Source organism: Lynx canadensis, chromosome B1 (genome assembly GCF_007474595.2).
Source record: "Lynx canadensis isolate LIC74 chromosome B1, mLynCan4.pri.v2, whole genome shotgun sequence".
NCBI lineage: Eukaryota > Metazoa > Chordata > Mammalia > Carnivora > Felidae > Lynx > Lynx canadensis.
Window position 1 is genome coordinate 198,853,543 of NC_044306.2, and position 18,011 is coordinate 198,871,553.

Sequence of the window (18,011 nt, forward strand, 5' to 3'; positions counted from 1 at the left end):
TCACCATCATCACCATCATCTAGACACAGACCTTAAACCCTTTACAAAAATTAACTCAAAAAAGGATCAGAGACCTAAATTAAAAATCAAAACTATAGGGGTGCCTGGGTGGCTCAGTCGGTTGAGCGTCCAACTTCAGCTCAGGCCAGGATCTCACGGTCCATGAGTTCGAGCCCTGTTTCAGGCTCCCTGTTGTCAGCCCGGAGCCTGTTTTGGATCGTCCATCTCCCTCTCGCTCTCTGCACCTCCCCCACTCCTGTGCTCACTCTCTCTCTCCCTCTCAAAAATAAGTAAACAGAAAAATCAAAACCATAAACCTCTCCTAGAAGATAACACAGGAGAAAACCTGTATAGTGATGCCTTTCTAGGTACAACACCAAAGGCGTGACGCATGAAAGAAATCACTGACGAGCCGGACATCTTGAAAATTACAAACTTCTGCTCTAGGAAAGACAGTATCCAGAGAAGAAAGAGAGGAGTCACAGAGAGAAGATATCTGCAAAAGACCCACCTGGTAAGGGGCTGTTGTCCAAAATACACAAAGAGCTCGGAAAACTCAACAAGAAGAAAACCAACAGTCCGATTAAAAAAAAAAATGGGCCACAGACCTCAACATCACGTCACCAAAGAAGATACACAGACGGCCAAGAAGCGTATGGAAAGATGTTGCACATCAGACCTCATCAGGGGAATACAAATGCAAACAGCAAGGATGCCCACTATGCACTCTACGGTAAGCGTGGCCCGAACCCAGAACACGGACAACACCAAATGCTGACGGGGACGTGGAACCAAACGAGCTCTCAAATATTGCTGGTGAACAGGCAAGATGGCACGGCCACTTGGAAGACAGTTTGGCAGCCTCTGATACAACTGAAGCGTACCTTAATTCATTTTGTAATAATGGCGGTGTGTAACAACTGCATTGCAAAATTCCCGAAAACGTAGCAACGAGCCCTGTGAGCTGGTACAACTGCTCCAAGGCACCCCAGGCAGGTCTTGTGATTCTTCCCCAGGATGCTTCGCTCTGATTTCACAGAACCCTGCAACGTTGACCGTTTCTCCACGATTGCACCCTAATAGATGACGGAGGTAGCAGTCAAAGCCGGTCCATCAGATTCCGCAGCCGTGCTGTGCTCCCCTCACCACGTCACCTCCCAAGCAACAGTAAGTTTTGCAGCGGAAGTGAAATCTATCTCGTTGCAGACCTAAGAGCAAACGAGGACACTCTCCGGGCAGATGCTGCTAGTTACCCATATGGCCACCAGATGGCGAGCACGGCAGCCTCCTCCCAGCGAAACCCACTGTATTGAATTTCAAGAAGGGAAGGACCTTGGAGAGAACAACCGAGTCTTCTTGGGAGACAGGGAGCTTTTCCTGGCATTGGAGAATATTTCCTAGCATTGGAGAAGATCTGTGTACTTCATAAGGAGAACGAACTGCTCTTTCCCCTCTAATTTTCCATCGCACAATAATGCTTGTAACTGGGTTTGCATTAAAAGCCACGTGCTTGAAACGCATTACCCCATTCATTCCACACACGAATCCCAGGGAAGTGGGAGGAACCATCTCTCGCTTTTCCAGATGAGGAGGCGCAGCCGCTCCTCGGTCCATTGGCTCGTTGCATAAATATTTATCAAGCACCTGCCGCGATGCTGCCCAGAGTAAGCAGCAGGATCAATATTCAAACTCCAGAAACCCAGCTCCCACATCTCACCTTCTTCCCTTATCCCAAATGCTTGAGTTGTTATCACTTTATTAAATAACCCTCCCCCCCCCCAAACGAAGCTGGTTGGATTTTATGAATTATCAGGAAAGCCGCATCACCGTGTGACGTAGCACTTTGCTGATTTGATGCAGGTTTCTCGCTTGTAGAATCCCTGAAATTCACTCTCACCCGCTGGTTTACAGGGATCCCGTTATTTAAGCAACGAACAAGTGAAGCTTGACTGTGTAGACGATTACTAACTAATAGGCGTATTTGATATGGTCGAGATCTCCGCTGCTGTTACCGTTGATGCCATATACAAAAGTTTTGAAGTGAGGGGGGGGAAACTAAGGGATGTGGGAGAAAATGTGATATGATAAGAAGACACAGGACACATGAACAGTGCATACAAAAGGGGTGCTGTGTTTAAGACAAAGCTCTTACCACAACCTACATGATGGCAGGTGATCTGGGCACTCCCCTACCTCTGCAGTCACCACTCACACTCTACCTCCCTCTTGTGCTCATCTCACCACAGGGCCTTTGCACTTGCTGTTTCCTATGTCGGGAAACTCTTGCCCGCATAGTCATGTGATGTGCTTCCTTACTTTCCTCGGGCCTCTGTTTCCTCATCACCTAACCAGAGAGGCTTTCTGGGATCTGTTTTTAAAAAGCTCACCCCATACCCTATCTCTTCTGCGTGACACATGGGGAGCCCTTCATGCTCCTGCTGTCTCCATGCCCCTGCTTTCCCCCCTCACTCTGTCACGTTTCTTTGAAGCACTTTGTCATCTCCTGTCATTGTCATCATGTACTTTTGCTTATTTGTTTTCTATCTTCTGCCACTGAAGTGTAAGTTACATGGGAGTAACAACTTTTATTCTGGCATTACATTCCCCAACACCTGCATCAATAAATATATCAAAAATGAATCCATGCTGGACAAATACTATGTGCTCAATAACAAGCAATGAGTGAGAGGAGGATAGGTGTCCTTTACAAAGCCCATGGACACTGAAGCAAATGGGATAGGTACCTCTGAAACGATAAGTGGACAGTTTCTACTGAATCCCAGATACTCTGTCTCTTTAGTGAATTTTTTTTCCAGTAAATTGAATTGATCCCCCAAAGATATAGTGATGGCTGTGAAGAAAGGCCTCTTAGGAAGCCAACATCCAGCTTATAGGCAAAGGCAATACGAACAGCGAGATGGTCCACCAGCGAGCTCCAAAAGCAAAGCCAATGCGCCATAAAGCGAGGGGAAGTTAATCTTATGTTTTTTGACTTGGCGCCTTAAGAGGGCATCATGTGGTCCAAGCTTTTGGGAAACATCGTTGAAATAGCCAAAGATCGAACATTAACCAGATTGCTGCTGTTGTTGAAATCCGTCCTGGATCCTATTTTGTTTTTATGATGCCAAGAACATCGATGATTCCTGTTTGCCATCCGTGTTTGAATTGGTGCAGAGAAATCGAGTCTATCTCTTTAAAAAGTATTTTCCCAACACAAAAATAAGATACAAAGACTAATAATTAGGCCCAATGGAGTAATTCTTTTAGACCTGGAGGAGCCCTATGAAATCATCCAGACAAGCATGTGTTGTGTTGTGTTCTTCTGGGCCAGCTGGACCTTTCCCCAAAAGAAATCTGGAAGGAGATCAAAATGGAGCCCCCTGTGACGTGGGACATGGGAGGAGGAGCCAGAAACCAGTCCCCCAGCCCTCCGAACTCCCCAGGAGGAGCTGAGGGTGCCCTTCCGAGCCTGGTTAAAAACCACTCATCCAGTCCGGCTTCACTGTCTCACACACAAGGAAACAAAGCTCAGTGAGAACAGTAATCCACCGAGGTTGAAGTCACCTATGACAGGAGCCACACTTTCCGGTCAGTTCCTCCCACTGCCACATAAACAACATCTCTGACGTCACCCCCATTTTTACAGATCAGTAAACGTTGCTTTCTCGAGGACGCTTTTTCTGACATGCCAGACTTAAGTCTCCCATGTTTCCCTTTAATACCATGACCTCTCTGAGATTCTCATCCCATTTTCAATACTGTTTTCTTTTTAAGTTTATGTATTTATTTTGAGAGACAGAGAAAGAGCGCGAGTAGGGGGAGGGAAAGAGAGAGAAAATTCCAAGCAGTCTCCATGCTGTCAGCCTGGAACCCGACACCGGGCTCGATCTCAAGAACCATGAGATCACGACCTCAGCCAAAATCGAGAGTTGGTCGCTTGGGGCACCTGGGTGGCTCTGTAGTCTAAGCATCAAACTCTCGATCGTGGCTCAGGTCATGATCTCACAGTTTGTGAGATCAAGCCCCGCATCACCCTCCTGCTGACAATGTGGAGCCTGCTTGGGATTCTCTCTCTCCCTTTTTTTTCCCCCTCCCCCACCAAAAATAAACTTCAAAAAAAAAAAGAGTCCTTTAACCAACTGGGCCACCAGGCACCCCAATAGTGTTTTCAATCCACATCTACCCTCTTAAGTATAAACTCTATGGTGACAGGGACAGGGTCTCACCCTCCTCATTATATCCCCAGAGCCTAGAACTTGGTCTGTGAGCTGGACAAGCATAAGCACCTTCAAGGGAAGGGCTGTGCTGTCTTCTTAGCCCCAGTGCCTGGTTCTACGCTGAGAAGATCTGAGAAGAGCTGAGAAGATCGAGGTAGCAGCATCTCAGTGATTCTCTTGGACTTGAACTGCATTGTGTAACTAAAACTACCTGGAAGTCTGGAAAAGTGTTCCCAGGCTTCATTCAGGCTTTCCTAGGCTGGGGTGGTCTTGAGCAACTGTCCTTACTTTTGTCTACAATAAAAGTTGGATTTTGGAGCCTGAGGAAACCCTGCCATCTGGAAAATTCTATGATGCTATTTTCCTCTGCTCAGAAATGTCCAGTGAAGGTGTTAGGCAGGCATTTGAAATAACAAAATAACTATATAGTTATATAAGAATGTTAATTCTTTTTTTTTTAATGTTTATTGTTGAGAGAGAGCGCTCTAGCAGGGGAAGGGCAGAGAGAGAGGGGGAGACACAGAATCCGAAGCAGGTTCCAGGTTCTGAGCTATCCACACAGAGCCCCATGTGGGGCTTGAACCCACGAACGGTGAGATCACGACCTGAGCCAAAGTCGGACGCTTACCCGACTGAACCACCCAAGCACCCCTATGAATGTTAATTCTAATCAAGAATTAGTGGTTAAGGGGCACCGGGGTGGCTCAGTCAGTTAAGCATCCAACTCTTGATTTCTGCTCAGGTCATGATCTCAAGGTTTGTGAGTTCCAGCCCTGCCTCACGCTCTGCTCTGGTAGCCTGCTTGGGATTCTCTCCCCCTCTCTCTCTCTGCCTCTCTCTCTCTCTCTCTTTCTCTCAAAAAAGAAAAAAAGAATTCGTGGTTAAGAGGGGATCTTTTGAGTCATGCCACATACAATGAACTCTTTACCATTTACAGGATGACTGAAGGGTAACTTCCCAGGCCCTGTCTTTTCAATTCTAGAATAAAGGCAGGGATTGAATGAGATCACTAAGATATTTAGCCTGGTGCTGGTACCTAATAAGACCTCAACAGACCTGAATTGACATTATCATCGACATTATTCGTTTATTTATTTTTTTTATGACGCTTATATATTTTTTTATTTTTAATTTAGGGAAGTTTTTTTTTTAATTTTTTATATTAAATATAATTTATTGTCAAATTGGTTTCCATACGACACCCAGTGCTCATCCCAACAGGTGCCCTCCTCCCTGCCCATCACCCCCCTTTTCCCTCTCCCCCACCCTCCATCAACCCTCAGTTTGTTCTCAGTCCTTAAGAGTCTCTTATGGTTTGGCTCCCTCCCTCTCTGTTTGTAACTATTTTTCCCCCTCCCCCTCCCACATGGTCTTCTATTAAGTTTCTCAAGATCCACATATGAGTGAAAACATATGGTATCTGTCTTTCTCTGCCTGGCTTATTTCACTTAGCAAAATACCCTCCAGTTGCATCCACGTTGCTACCAAAGGCCAGATTTCATTCTTTCTCGTTGCCAAGCAGTATTCCATTGTGTATATAAACCACAATTTCTTTATCCATTCATCCGTTGATGGACATTAGGCTCTTTCCATAATTTGGCTATTGTTGAGAGTGCTGCTATAAACATTGGGGTACAAGTGCCCCTAGGCATCAGCACTCCTGTATCCCTTGGGTAAATTCCTAGCAGTGCTATTGCTGGGTCATAGGGTAGATCTACTTTTAATTTTTTGAGGAACCTCCACACTGTTTTCCACAGTGGCTGCACCAGTTTGCATTCCCACCAACAGTTCAAGAGGGTTCCCGTTTCTCCACATCCTCTCCAGCATCCATAGTCTCCTGATTTGTTCATTTGAGTCACTCTGACCGGGAGTGAGGTGGTATCTCAGTGTGGCTTTGACTCCCTGATGAGGAGTGCCGATTCCAATGGGAATGATTTCCACTTAAACGTATGTAAAACAAGCTTGACGGCATTTCCATAAACTCACTGCTCTTCCTCTTCTGTTTTAGGAGACAGACCCGCAAAGGAAAGCAAGGTAAGCGACATCGTTAAAACATGTTTGTCACCCACTCTGTATTTTAGAAGCATAGGAAGGTGGACAATGTAAAGGCTTAGCTATCACTTGAAAAATATAACCCGGAAGTTTGGTTGGGATTTTTAACTTCTGTTTGTAAACCCCCCGAATCGTTAACCATTAGTTCTGCTCAACGAACAATAAATTTAATTTCTGATTCTCTTTCCTTTGCAGACTCCTTTCCCACCTCCTCGGTAAGACACCTGACATAGAAATTTTATTTTGCTAGACACTTAAGTGATTAGTTCCAGAATTTGAAAAGCTCTAGACTTCAAAAAAAGAAAAGAAGAAAAGAAAGAAAAGAAAAGAAAAGAAAAGAAAAGAAAAGAACCACAAACAAGTTGGCTTGGAAAAATGAATATGAGCTGGTCTGAATGAGCCTTCTCACATCCGTTTAACCGTCCGCTCACTCCCAGCCCTCTGTTCCGTGTCCGGGCACACATCAGTTCTTGGTGAACCCACTGCTCTACGCTCTCCCGCTTCTCCCCTCCTTTCAGCACAGAAATCCCCCAGATGGTACTTACACTAGGAAATGCGTTCCCGGAACTTACAAGGTGTGGTACATATTTGGGCATGTACGTGCAGTTTTCTATATCGTATATACAGAAATACAACTATCATTTTATTACACATACCCATGAAGGCGAGAACAACAGCCTCGACTTCTCAGACTCCGGGTGAGTCGGCCACTCTGCTGTCCCCCGTGGGCCCCAGGAGGACACAGAGCGTACCACCCCTTGCTGGTCACTTCTCGTGGCTTCTCTCTCTGCCACACTAGCGGGACGTGACTTGAGCCAAGGACTGGGTCTCTGCTGTCTGTATCTCCAGCCTCTGCCAACAGCACCCGGTACGCTTTATAAGTGAGTGAGTGAGCCGTTCACTGACCTTCAGACATGTTCCTGTTTCTTTGGGGAGTTTCCAGAGCTCACGTCTTCCAGCCTCCCTAGAACTTGGCGTATTGAGAAACCTATGACACCCTGCGGAAGGTTCCATCCCACCCTTTGGGAAACAGAACCAGACGGATGAGCACACAGCAGGGAGGGGGCTCTAGGCTCATTAGGAGAATGACTACAGTTTTCTGACAACCGGGGCTCCCCGAAATGGATCGGGACACCCCACCACTGACCTCTGGGCCAAAGCTGGGGACACGGAGGGCAGGGCTGTCTGGAGAGCCACCTGTGCAACAAACCTGATCACATTCTCACTGTGACTCTTCCCTCAGGCCACCTGGCATTCTTCCGAAGAAGTACCAGCCCCTGCCGCCCCAGCCGGAGAGCAGCTGTTCACCCCTCCCTCAGAGGCTCGCCTTTCCCGACGTCCAGAGAGAACCCAGGTGACAGGTTTGAGGTTGTTGCTGGTGAAATGCCCAGGGAGGCTGGGGGGCAGGGGAGGGCGACAAGGACAACCAGCCACCCCTGCCAACAGGCTCCCTGCTCCTATGCCTCGAGTTGTCAAAGATGCCTTGAGGGAAAAGAGTCTTAGAAGGCTGCAGTCCGATTCTACAACAGAAAACACATCTTCTTTGTAAGAAAATGAATTATTGCCCCAAAGGCTCACTTGAGACCTGAACTAGTCGTTAAAGAAAGTGTTAAGTGCCAGAACAGAATCAGGACTTTTTATGTAAAATCCAAAAAGGGGTTCAGACTCTCTGCAGACCAATACCGGCCCCCAGCTTCTCACCACCAAGGCGGAAGGAATATAACCCACTTGTCAAAAACATTATTGCCGTTAGGACAAATAATTAAAAAGCCACCTCTCTGGTATTATCAGCTGACGACAGAGCCCCCCTCCGAAATGTGCGGGACCTTTGACAGCCAGCGACAATCACGAAATGCTAGCAACTGTGAATGGACTTCTTTCCCCCCCTCCCCCCCCCCAGAGACTTGGAATTTCCAAAACTGCCTTGTTTTAGAAGACAGAACAGAGATTAGCATTTTTCTCTTGTTCCTACATGGAATGAACAATGCTTCCTTACTGCAAGCTTGAATCAGCAGGTTGGGGCCCGCAGCTTCAGTCAGTTGAATCTTCATAGATACAGAAATTCAAAATATCAGGCACATTTTGAGCTTCTCTGGAAAACCCAGTCGTCACTGGTTCTGATGCGGAACATTCAAGAACCTAAAATGCCCATTTCCGCCTAGTTTTCTGGTGAACGTCTCTTCATCTGTTCATCCTTTGCAGCCTCCTAAGACCATCCGTTCTCCATTCCCTTCCTCCTCCCCCGTGCAAGTTCCCCTCCCTCTGTGGGCTTCTCTACCTGCCTAGCAGCATGGGCAGGGCCACAAGCTCTCGGGAGTCCATCCCAACTGCCCCGGTGGAAATTCAGGCTCTCCTTCTTCTGCACTGGCACATTTGGGGCAATGGTTCTCAACCAGAGGTGACTTTGCCCCCAGGGGAACCAACAATGTCCAGAGACGTTATTTTGTTGTGACGAGTTGGGCAGTGGGGATGCTCCTGGCATCTGGTGGGTAGAGGCCAGGGAGGCCTCTAAACACCCCACGGTGTACAGGACAGCCCCCCACCCCCAACAAAGAATAATAACCCCTGAAAAGTCAAGAGCGCAAAGGTCGGGAAACTGTTTTAAGGCACACACTAACCTTCGCCCAGCCCCAGCGGTTCTCGGCGGTCAAGTGAGAATAACAGTAGCCCCGACCACCCACATCGTGGGCCAACATGAGAATTACACATGATTCATGCCAAGCGCTCAACTGTGACCGCTCAGGACATATTTGTGACCAACATCTACTGCGCTTTTATTACCTTGAGCCGTGCCCTATTGTGCCCTCGCCACACCATATAATTATTTGGATACAAGTCTGTTCCACCCCCAAAAGGTTGGGGGCAAGGGGTAATGCACCTCCAAAAGGTTGGGGTGTGTAGTTTCTAGAACAGGGCTGGGCACATAGTATGTGTCTGATAAACCTGTATTTCCTTCTGCAGTTTCCAGAGGGTCCTAGCCAGGCTGGGAGTCCCCCATTTGCTCTGTTTGGATATCTATTTTCCAAGCACGAGAGACAGGAAGGCAACATGCTATCAACCCCAGGAAGTGGCATCATCAGACTCGGGAACGTAAAATGTACCATCCCTGAAACTCCTGAGCAAATAGGCTAATGGGTCTAGGAACTGGTCAAAATGCAGAGAAGTAAAGAGATAGAAAATAGGATGAATAAAACTGCAGAGGCGATGAGGTTGTTCGGTGTGGAGAAAAAGAGGATTTGATCTTTCTTCTGTTTCTTCACGCAGAAAGAACGAGGTTTGGGTCCCAGCTGAGCCACTTCTGGCTGTATAACCGCCTAAAGCTCTTAAATAGTTCTGAGTTCCCCTCTTTGTGCAAGCAATATGAGCGTCCCCATGTGACAGAGTGGAGGGGAGGAGGTATGAGATTTCTCTGGAGCGCCTAGGATAATATGTGTCACAGCACAGGAAGGAAAGAAAAACGCCTAAACATCGTGTCCCATCTGTACCCAACAGAATTAGGCACCCACAACCCTATTTTTCTCTTGAAATACAGGCTATACATTCTAGCGCAATGTTTCTTATCCTGGCTTTACATGAAAATAATTAGGAAAGCTTTTTAAAAAGTATTGTTCCCCAGCATCAGCTTTAATTGCTCTGAGAGGTGAGACACAGGCACAGCCTGTGGCTAAGGACCCAGGGGGAACCAGGTTCTAGGAATATATCTGCCACTAAAGCTTTGCAGGCCCTTAGGCCTTACCTACACACGCCCAAGCTCCTAGTGCCTAAAATGGCGCCTCCCTTGATCCACAGACGAGTCCCCCATCACTCCAGCCACCTCAGTGGCTCTGAAATCCTTACAAGTTTGCTTTTTGTGTCTCTGGGGTTTCCGCAGTTACGGTTAAATTTGTTTAATCATTTTTGCAAGTGACGGGAACCTGGCTGGGTCTCTTCACTGTAAACCCCTCCAGAGAATCGTTACATTCCGTATAACATCTCACCGGATCCTTCCAGCAGCCCTATAAAGTATGGATTTTCTAAGGCTCGGTGGCTGGTTCATGGCAGGTGCCGGGTAAAAACCGCTTCCCTACTCACTGGGCACGTAAGGTCACTAAGATACACAGAAGTTAGGTCACTCGGTCCACGTGATAGGGTTGGTGTAGGACTATTGAGGGGTCAACACCATGCAGGGCCTGTGCCACACATTGAGAATGCCACCAGGAATAAGAAAGAGTTGTGCCATAGAAGCAGAGCTTCCAAATTCATTTTGAGTCGGGCCCCCTATTGGGAGTCAGACGACAATTACTAAGGACCCAGACGTTGCCTGTAAACAACCACGTGAGGCTGTTGCTAGTTTCCCCTTCTCTGAAAACAAAAGGGACATTAGAGAGCTGAGCTGCTTCAGCCAAGGAAAAATAGTGTCCACTCCCTTCCCGTCAGCTGCCCTGTAGGCTTGGGAGGTAGACGGCCCTCTGTGAAGGGAGGCTGTGACGTAGTGTGACAGTCCACTGCAGCCCCTGAACGCAGCTGACACCTGCAGCCTGTCGCCATCAGCCCCCCTCTCCCAATGGTGAACGTGGGTCCAGCTGTTGCTACAACAGCCAGTTGTCTCCACCGGCTCGGCCATTCTCTATCTTAAGGCTAAGTCTTGGGTTCACAAAAACGATCATTGGATCAAAACATTCCAGTTCAGGAGAATGCCATTTAAATCCTTCATTGATGGGGGCGCCTGGGTGGCTCAGTCGGTTAAGCGTCCGGTTAAGCGTCTGGACTTTGGCTCAGGTCATGATCTCCTGGTCCGTGGGTTTGAGCCCCGCGTCGGGCCCTGTGCTGACAGCTCGGAGCCTGGAATCTGCTTCAGATTCCGTGTCTCCCTCTGCCCCTCCCCCGCTCATGCTCTGTCTCTCCCTCTCTCTGTCAAAAATAAACATTAAAAAAATTTTTTTCAAAAGGGAAACATCATTACCATAAGTAACTGCACCGCAGTTTCAGACCTGCGGAACTTTCTCTCTCCTAAAAGGGAAGAGAACTAAAATGCAAAGCAATATTTGGATAAAAATAACCGCTGCTACGTTGAGACTCTCTCTCTGACACAATAAGAAAGAGATTAGTAAGGGAATAACTTTCCAATGATGTATCCATTGTAATGTTAATACCATGACGCGGGCACCAAGTAAAAGCCTCCTGAGTCATCGGAACAGGAAGACATTTGCTGAGCTCCTGTTACACTCTGGAGTCTTTCAGATGCTTTACGTCATTTAGTCCCACAGCCACACTGAGCAGAAAGCAATATCCCAACCCCCGGTTTACTGATGAGGACACAGAAGGGCAGAGAGGTCACGAACCGCGACGTCTCCCTGCATCTAGCAAACTCCAACCCCACGGTGCAGGGTTCGGCCAAAATGTACTTTAAATAAGGTACCTGCTATTTAACCAACCGAACACCTGTCTGCCTAACTACAGTTTTCCCTTTGCAGCCGGCAAAGCTGGTGCCACATCAGTTCAAGCAGTCTCAGGGACGCAGATACACCTGCTGATGAGTTGGGAAGTGAAAGGGAAAAAAAAAATCTGTAGCGATACAGAGAAAACATAGTCCTGTAAGAGAGAGGAAGCACGGATTGCAAGGATACACAAATTTGCATGGAAGCAGGGACTTCTGGGTGGGAACTATTGATTTTAGAGTGCGGATGTAAATTATTATCATATTCCGCAAGATGTTGCCATTGGGGGAAATGGGGTGAAGTGCATACGGGATCTCTCTGTAGCATTTCCTACACGTGCATGAGACCTACCATTATCTCCAAGGTCAAGTTTAATTTCAAAGAAAGTGTCTGTTAAAGGTGTCCCGCAGATCGAGGGTGTTATTTTCTTCCAAATAGCTTTCACAGGTATTATTTCATGAGAACCTTAATCAACCCACCCCATTTCTGTCGGGGGTTACCCATTTTACAGGTGGGAAAACCAAGCTTCAGAGAAGGGGCTTCACTTGCTGAGGGTAACGGAGCTCATAGATGGCAGAATGAGGATTCAAATCCTGTTTATTTAAAACTAAGCGAAATCTAAGGGAGGCTCATGAAGGGCTATTTTTATAAATTTTTTATGTTTTACTTATTTTTGAGAGACAGAGAGAGCGCAGATGGGGGACAGACACAGAGAGGGGGACACAGAATCTGAAGCGGGCTCCACGCTGACAGCAGAGAGCCCGATGCAGAGCTCGAACTCATGAACTGTGAGATCATGACCTGAGCTGAAGTGGGAGCTTCACTGACTGAGCGACCCAGGTGTCCCAGAGCTATTTTTAATGTAAAATTCATTATCTTCAAGTGCACACTGAGCACCTGTTGTGCACAGGAAAGGATGTGGGGATGCTTATTCGTGCCATGCAGTTGGTGGCCACGTTTTGTTGGTTGTCTCCAAAACAGAACACAACAGAACTTACAGGAGCCGAAAGATGCCTCGGAGAGGCAGGGTGGTGCATGGGGAGGGGACCAAGTCCCTGCCCTGCTCTTCCATTTTGTCACTGTGTAGATCTCTCTCTGTCTTCGTAAGTCTCATTTAGGAGACACCCACTGCCATCACCCAAAGCCCGATGCTTTCATTTTACGGGTAAAGGGGACAAATAACTTGGGGAATGTCCTCAACATAGACATTTCTATGCCCAAAGACTGTTGTGCACTGAAAAGACGCCTAAAATTACCTGGGTTCTTCACTTAAAAACCGTTTTGGGGCGGGAGGCACCTGGGTGGCTCAGGCAGTTAAGCGTCCAAGTTCAGCTCAGATCATGAACTCACAGTTCTTGAGTTCGGGCCCCGCGTCGGGCTCTGTGCTGACAGCTCGGAGCCTGGAGCCTGCTTCCGATTCTGTGTCTCCCTCTCTCTCTGCCCCTCTCCTGCTCACACTCTGTCTCTCTCTCTCTCTCTCTCAAAAATCCATTTTTTAATATTACCAATTCCAAAACCTAGCTTTCCTAAAGCCTCAAATTTCCATCTATAGAGTATATTGTTATATTTATAAACTGAGCAATTTTATCGAACCTGAAGGACACACTCAATAGGTTAAGGAATCTTAGACAATAAGACTTATCTACAAACTCAGTTAAATTTCCTTAAATATTTGAAATACCTTTATCCATCTAACTTTAAACCCTAACGAGCGACACTTTGTTTAACAACTTTTATAAATCTAATAAGCTAAATCTATCAATCTAGAAAAATTCAAGGGCTTTTCAACAGTTAAAACTCTTTATAAATAGAGTCGAACACAGCTTGGCTCTTGTAACTTAAAATCACTAGTCTAAAATCAATTGCACATTTCAAAGCCACATGGCCAGTAGGTCAGTATTGCTAAAATGACAGTCTCTTAAACATCAAAGTCAGAAATTAGTCTCAATTTAACCCAAATAATTAATACTATGTGTGTCTGTTCTACTTTATTACTTCTGATAGTATCTCTTTAGCTTCCCACTTGCCCCATTAAAAGAGGTAGGTAGGGGGCACCTGGGAGGCTCAGGGAGTTAAGCGCCAGACTCTTGATCTCAGCTCAGGTCATGATTTCATAGTTCATGAGATTAAGGCTCATGTTGGGCTCTGCTAACAGCACAGAGCCTGCTTGTCTCTCCCTCTCTGCCCCTCCCCTGCTCATGCTCGCTGGCGCCTGCACGCTCTCTCTCTCTGAAAATAAATAAATAATTTTAAAAAGGGGGGGGGGGCGAGGTAGCATGTAGATGTATCACCCCAAGGGGCTGATGAAACAGGTTACAAGATGTGGCCCTCGGTCTGCTTGCTTGCTGCTTGGCGGTCTGAAAGCAGGATGCAGATCTGAGTGCTATGTGCTCCTGGGCTCATCGCTATCACTCTAGATCAACAGGGTCCATCTGGGGCTGGTGCTGCCCCCCCAACCTCCTGGTATTGCTTCAGGACCGGTCTCTTGCCGGCAGACCTGGCAGACAGAATATGCCTGTCAACCCGTGTCCTTCATTGCCCCCCTGTATGTGACTTTGGCCACATCCGAACAGCTCAGTGCCCAGTGAGCACCTCACATTGTCATCCTTGTCACTAGCAATCCTTACAATAACCCTCTAAGATGAATGCTTTTGTGGCCATTTCACAGATGAGAAAAACGAGGCTCAGGGGGGCGAACTGACGTAATCGTCAGCATCCATGAAAGGCTTGCTGGTTCTTCTGAAGGAAGAATGGCCCACGTTAGCACACTGCGTGTTGAGTTCTTGCCCCATCATTTATTCCATGGTTTTCCTTTCTCGGTCTCCTCTCCCAGAAGCATCCGTTCTCTGACACGTGGCTTCCTGGGATCCCTCTGTACCCTAACTTCATATGTAAGACTCTTGATGCTTCCTCAAAGCAAAACTCTAAGAGCTTTGCAATCAAGGTAATAATAGCAGGTCTGACTGTGCTAATGAAACTCGACACGAAAAACCAAATGTCAGGAGAAATGGGGACGTTATTCAAATTCTTCGAAAATAAGAAGCTTGTTTATTGGTGTCCTTTCTGTCACCACCTTTCATATTGCCTCGTAACTTCTTTTGTTGCTTAGAAAATTATGAGAAAAATAACCTGGCGGTTGCTTTACAGAACAGTGATGAATATCGCACTGGCCCATGGGCTGTTAATTTGGCAATGAAAGTGCAGTCAAAGGTTTTTAAGGGCTCAGAATGATTTTATCTGGACCATTACGAACTGTATTTTATGTAACACCGTATTTCTCTTCCTTGCAGACAGATAAGCTTAAAGGACTTACATGAGGTAAGTCCTGAGACTCAAAAAAGGGAATTTCTGTGCTTTAACATCTGTGACGGGCAAGATAGTATTTGATTCGGAGACTTTATCACTTCATTTTCATAATAGCGATGCTCAAGATGTATTATGATCCCTACGTTGAAGGTGAAAAAACTAAAACAAAACAAGTTAAGATCGAGATCTGAGACCAAGGTCCTATTATGCTACCTGAATAAACCAGTGTTCACTGGTACCATGAAGACAAGAGCATCCCAGTCTCCATAGAAGACATAAAGCCTCCATCAAAGGCTTCTAGTCTCCAGCTTTATAGAAATAAGATGTTGGAAATTGTACTATACGTCACCATTTGTTCTTCACAGGAAAGACAGGATGGCCTGGTACAAAAGAAAAAAATATATATATATATACATATATACATACATATATATATATATATATATATATATATATATGAGATACAGATCCACACAGACCTGGGTTTGAATACGACTGTGCCACATACCACTTTTGTGGCCTTGGGCAAGTCCCCCCCACACACTACCCCGCCCCTCTTTCTGTTTTCTTAGCCACAAAATAGAGATGGTTACCCTTCTTGGCAAAGTTGTCAAAAAGCTAAAGCAGGTCAAAGCAAGGGCATAAATGACCAGGTGAACAGTAGAGGCTCAATAAATGGCATGAAAGTCAGGTAACATAGAGCTGCCTTTGAGCCCCTCCACACTCACTTCCCTAACCCCCAACAAGGAAGTTCCCTAACAAGGGATGGGTCTGCCATGACTGATGGGAAGTCTCTGTCCAGCAATCACAGTGGTCTCACCTCATTCTCACTGGCTTCCTGGGGAACATGGTCCTTGTCTTAGTGTTTGACCTATGCTCTTATATCTAGACCGCAGAGGTTAATTTATTTTCTTTCTTTGGTTCTGTCTGTCCGTCTGTCTTTTCTTATTTGGCTTTATGAGAATGCTAGAATCAAAAGTCACACTTCTCACTTGTCACTCACCAAGACACTTACCACTTCTCATCCGTAAGATAATCCTGGCAAGGAAGACAGCACATAACTGCTGAAAGAGAAGGACAGCCCTAGTTCCAATCAGGACTCCATCCAGCTCCCCCTGTTCTGGGAGCTGTTGGATTTTCCCAGGTGGTATGGCACTCTGCCCCTGGGCACTCTCCGACTCCACCCCTTTCTTCCTGTGGGTCCACTTCATGCATCACAAGTAGCAGATGGCTGCCACCCAAAATGACCTAGAGTCCATAACTCATTGGTCAGCCTGCGAGGACAATAGGCCTTCCAATCACTAACAAGCCAGGAGGAAGTGGAGAGGTCAGCTTTAGACAGCGGGGGTCATGCGGGATAGTTTGATTTTCTTTGCAACTTTGGTTGGCATTCTGCTAGAAGTGGATATCATCTAAAGAACAACAAGGCCTAGTGGAAAAACACATTCTTCCTCCTTATCTTTTGCCAAGACACTTCCCCATTGTCTGGGCTGAGGGTCAAGACCATTTCTCCACCACAAAAGCCACCCCACACCAGGCAGAAGACGGGACCAGCCCCTGAAAGTCCAGATCTAATCCCCACACTATGACTCTCTGCCTTAGGAAATGCAGCATACCTCCTAGCTAAAGTAGTTTAAAAAAAAAAAAAAAAGAGGAGGAGGAGGAAGGAAAGAAAGAAGGAAAGGCAGGTGAAGGGAGGGAAATAAGGAGGTATCACTTTTTAAGTTAATATGCTTATTTCCTAACAACAAAAGTTAAAGTACAGAAACTAGAGATTTTACCCCACTTTTCTAATTACATCCGATTGTAAATCCAGAGCCCTCAAGCAAAAAGTTGGCTGGATCTCAATTTTAAAAGTCACCTGCTGCCCCAGATGGATGGCTTCTGAGCCGTGTTTACAGCTCTGCTCCCTCAGCAACTTTGACAGGCCTGAGAACAACAGCCTCCGAGCACTTTGAGCTGCCAGGTCCAAAGTCTTGGGGAAGACTCAGTGGGAGACTTTCAAACCACTCGTTAGAATGGATTCACTACCCTTTTCACTTAGCCTAGAGATTTGCCTTGATTTGCTGCCCATGGTGAAAGTATGTCCTCTTTCCAGAACCCAAGGGGACCCCGAGGTCTTCGAAGCAAAAGAGTGTGTCTGTTGCCTAGTCTCAGACAAGACATTCGGGGCCTCTCTAAGCTATTCGTTGCTAAAGCCTTCTTGTCTATGAAGCCAATGTGAGTCAGAAGACCTGGAATCCAAGGTCAGCTCACACACACACACGCACACACACCTGCATGTAGATACATCATAAGCCCAGTTTCTAGCCTGAACTTTCCATGTAACGTGGAGATATACTTACAGTATAATCCTATTTCATAGTTTACATAAATACTTGCAATGCATATATATATATTGCAATATATATAAATATATAATATATAAAATACATATATAATAAGTGAGTATTCACCAAACTTTACTTAACGGTTCTCACTTCGGTGGGCGTGTAGATTGTTTCCAGGGTTTTGACCGTGTCAGTAATGGTTCACTGGACATCTTTGTGCACGGAACTTGGCCCAGATTTCAGGTGTCTTCTTAGGAGCAAAGTGTCATCTGTGGAATTGTTGGGATGAGAGTGAGAGCATTCCTAAGGTTCTTGACAGCAATGGTTCAATTACTTTCATTAGAGTCAAAGCAATATACGGTCTCATCAGCAGATTGCATATTTATTTGCCTCTGGTATCACACAAAGAGCATAACATTTTGATTTTTGCTTAGTCTCTTGGAGAATTATTTAGAGGCTTTAAAAAAATCTATCCTTATAACAAAAATGTTGCCCAAATTCTACTAAGCAATTGCTCCAAAACACATATTAATGTAAAATTCTCCATCACCAAGAGTCACTCAACACTACTATTTTCTTTTTATTCAATCCAGGTCCTCGGAACAGAGAGAGGTGAGCTGTTTACATTTGTTTTCATACCCTGATATCATTAGGTTAAGTTCCATTTCCAGATTTATAGCATTAGTCAG

At 46.1% G+C, this 18,011-nt stretch overlaps 1 protein-coding gene across 1 annotated transcript in view; it reads left to right on the top strand.

The window, feature by feature from the left end:
* CLNK (cytokine dependent hematopoietic cell linker) overlaps positions 1 to 18,011 on the top strand; it is a 77,160-nt gene that overhangs the window by 29,943 nt on the left and 29,206 nt on the right. Inside the window, exons 10-14 of the mRNA XM_032593082.1 lie at positions 6,226 to 6,251; positions 6,465 to 6,484; positions 7,513 to 7,623; positions 14,977 to 15,004; positions 17,916 to 17,934. Coding sequence (XP_032448973.1) covers positions 6,226 to 6,251; positions 6,465 to 6,484; positions 7,513 to 7,623; positions 14,977 to 15,004; positions 17,916 to 17,934 — 204 coding nt within the window. The remainder of the gene's footprint in view (positions 1 to 6,225; positions 6,252 to 6,464; positions 6,485 to 7,512; positions 7,624 to 14,976; positions 15,005 to 17,915; positions 17,935 to 18,011) is intronic.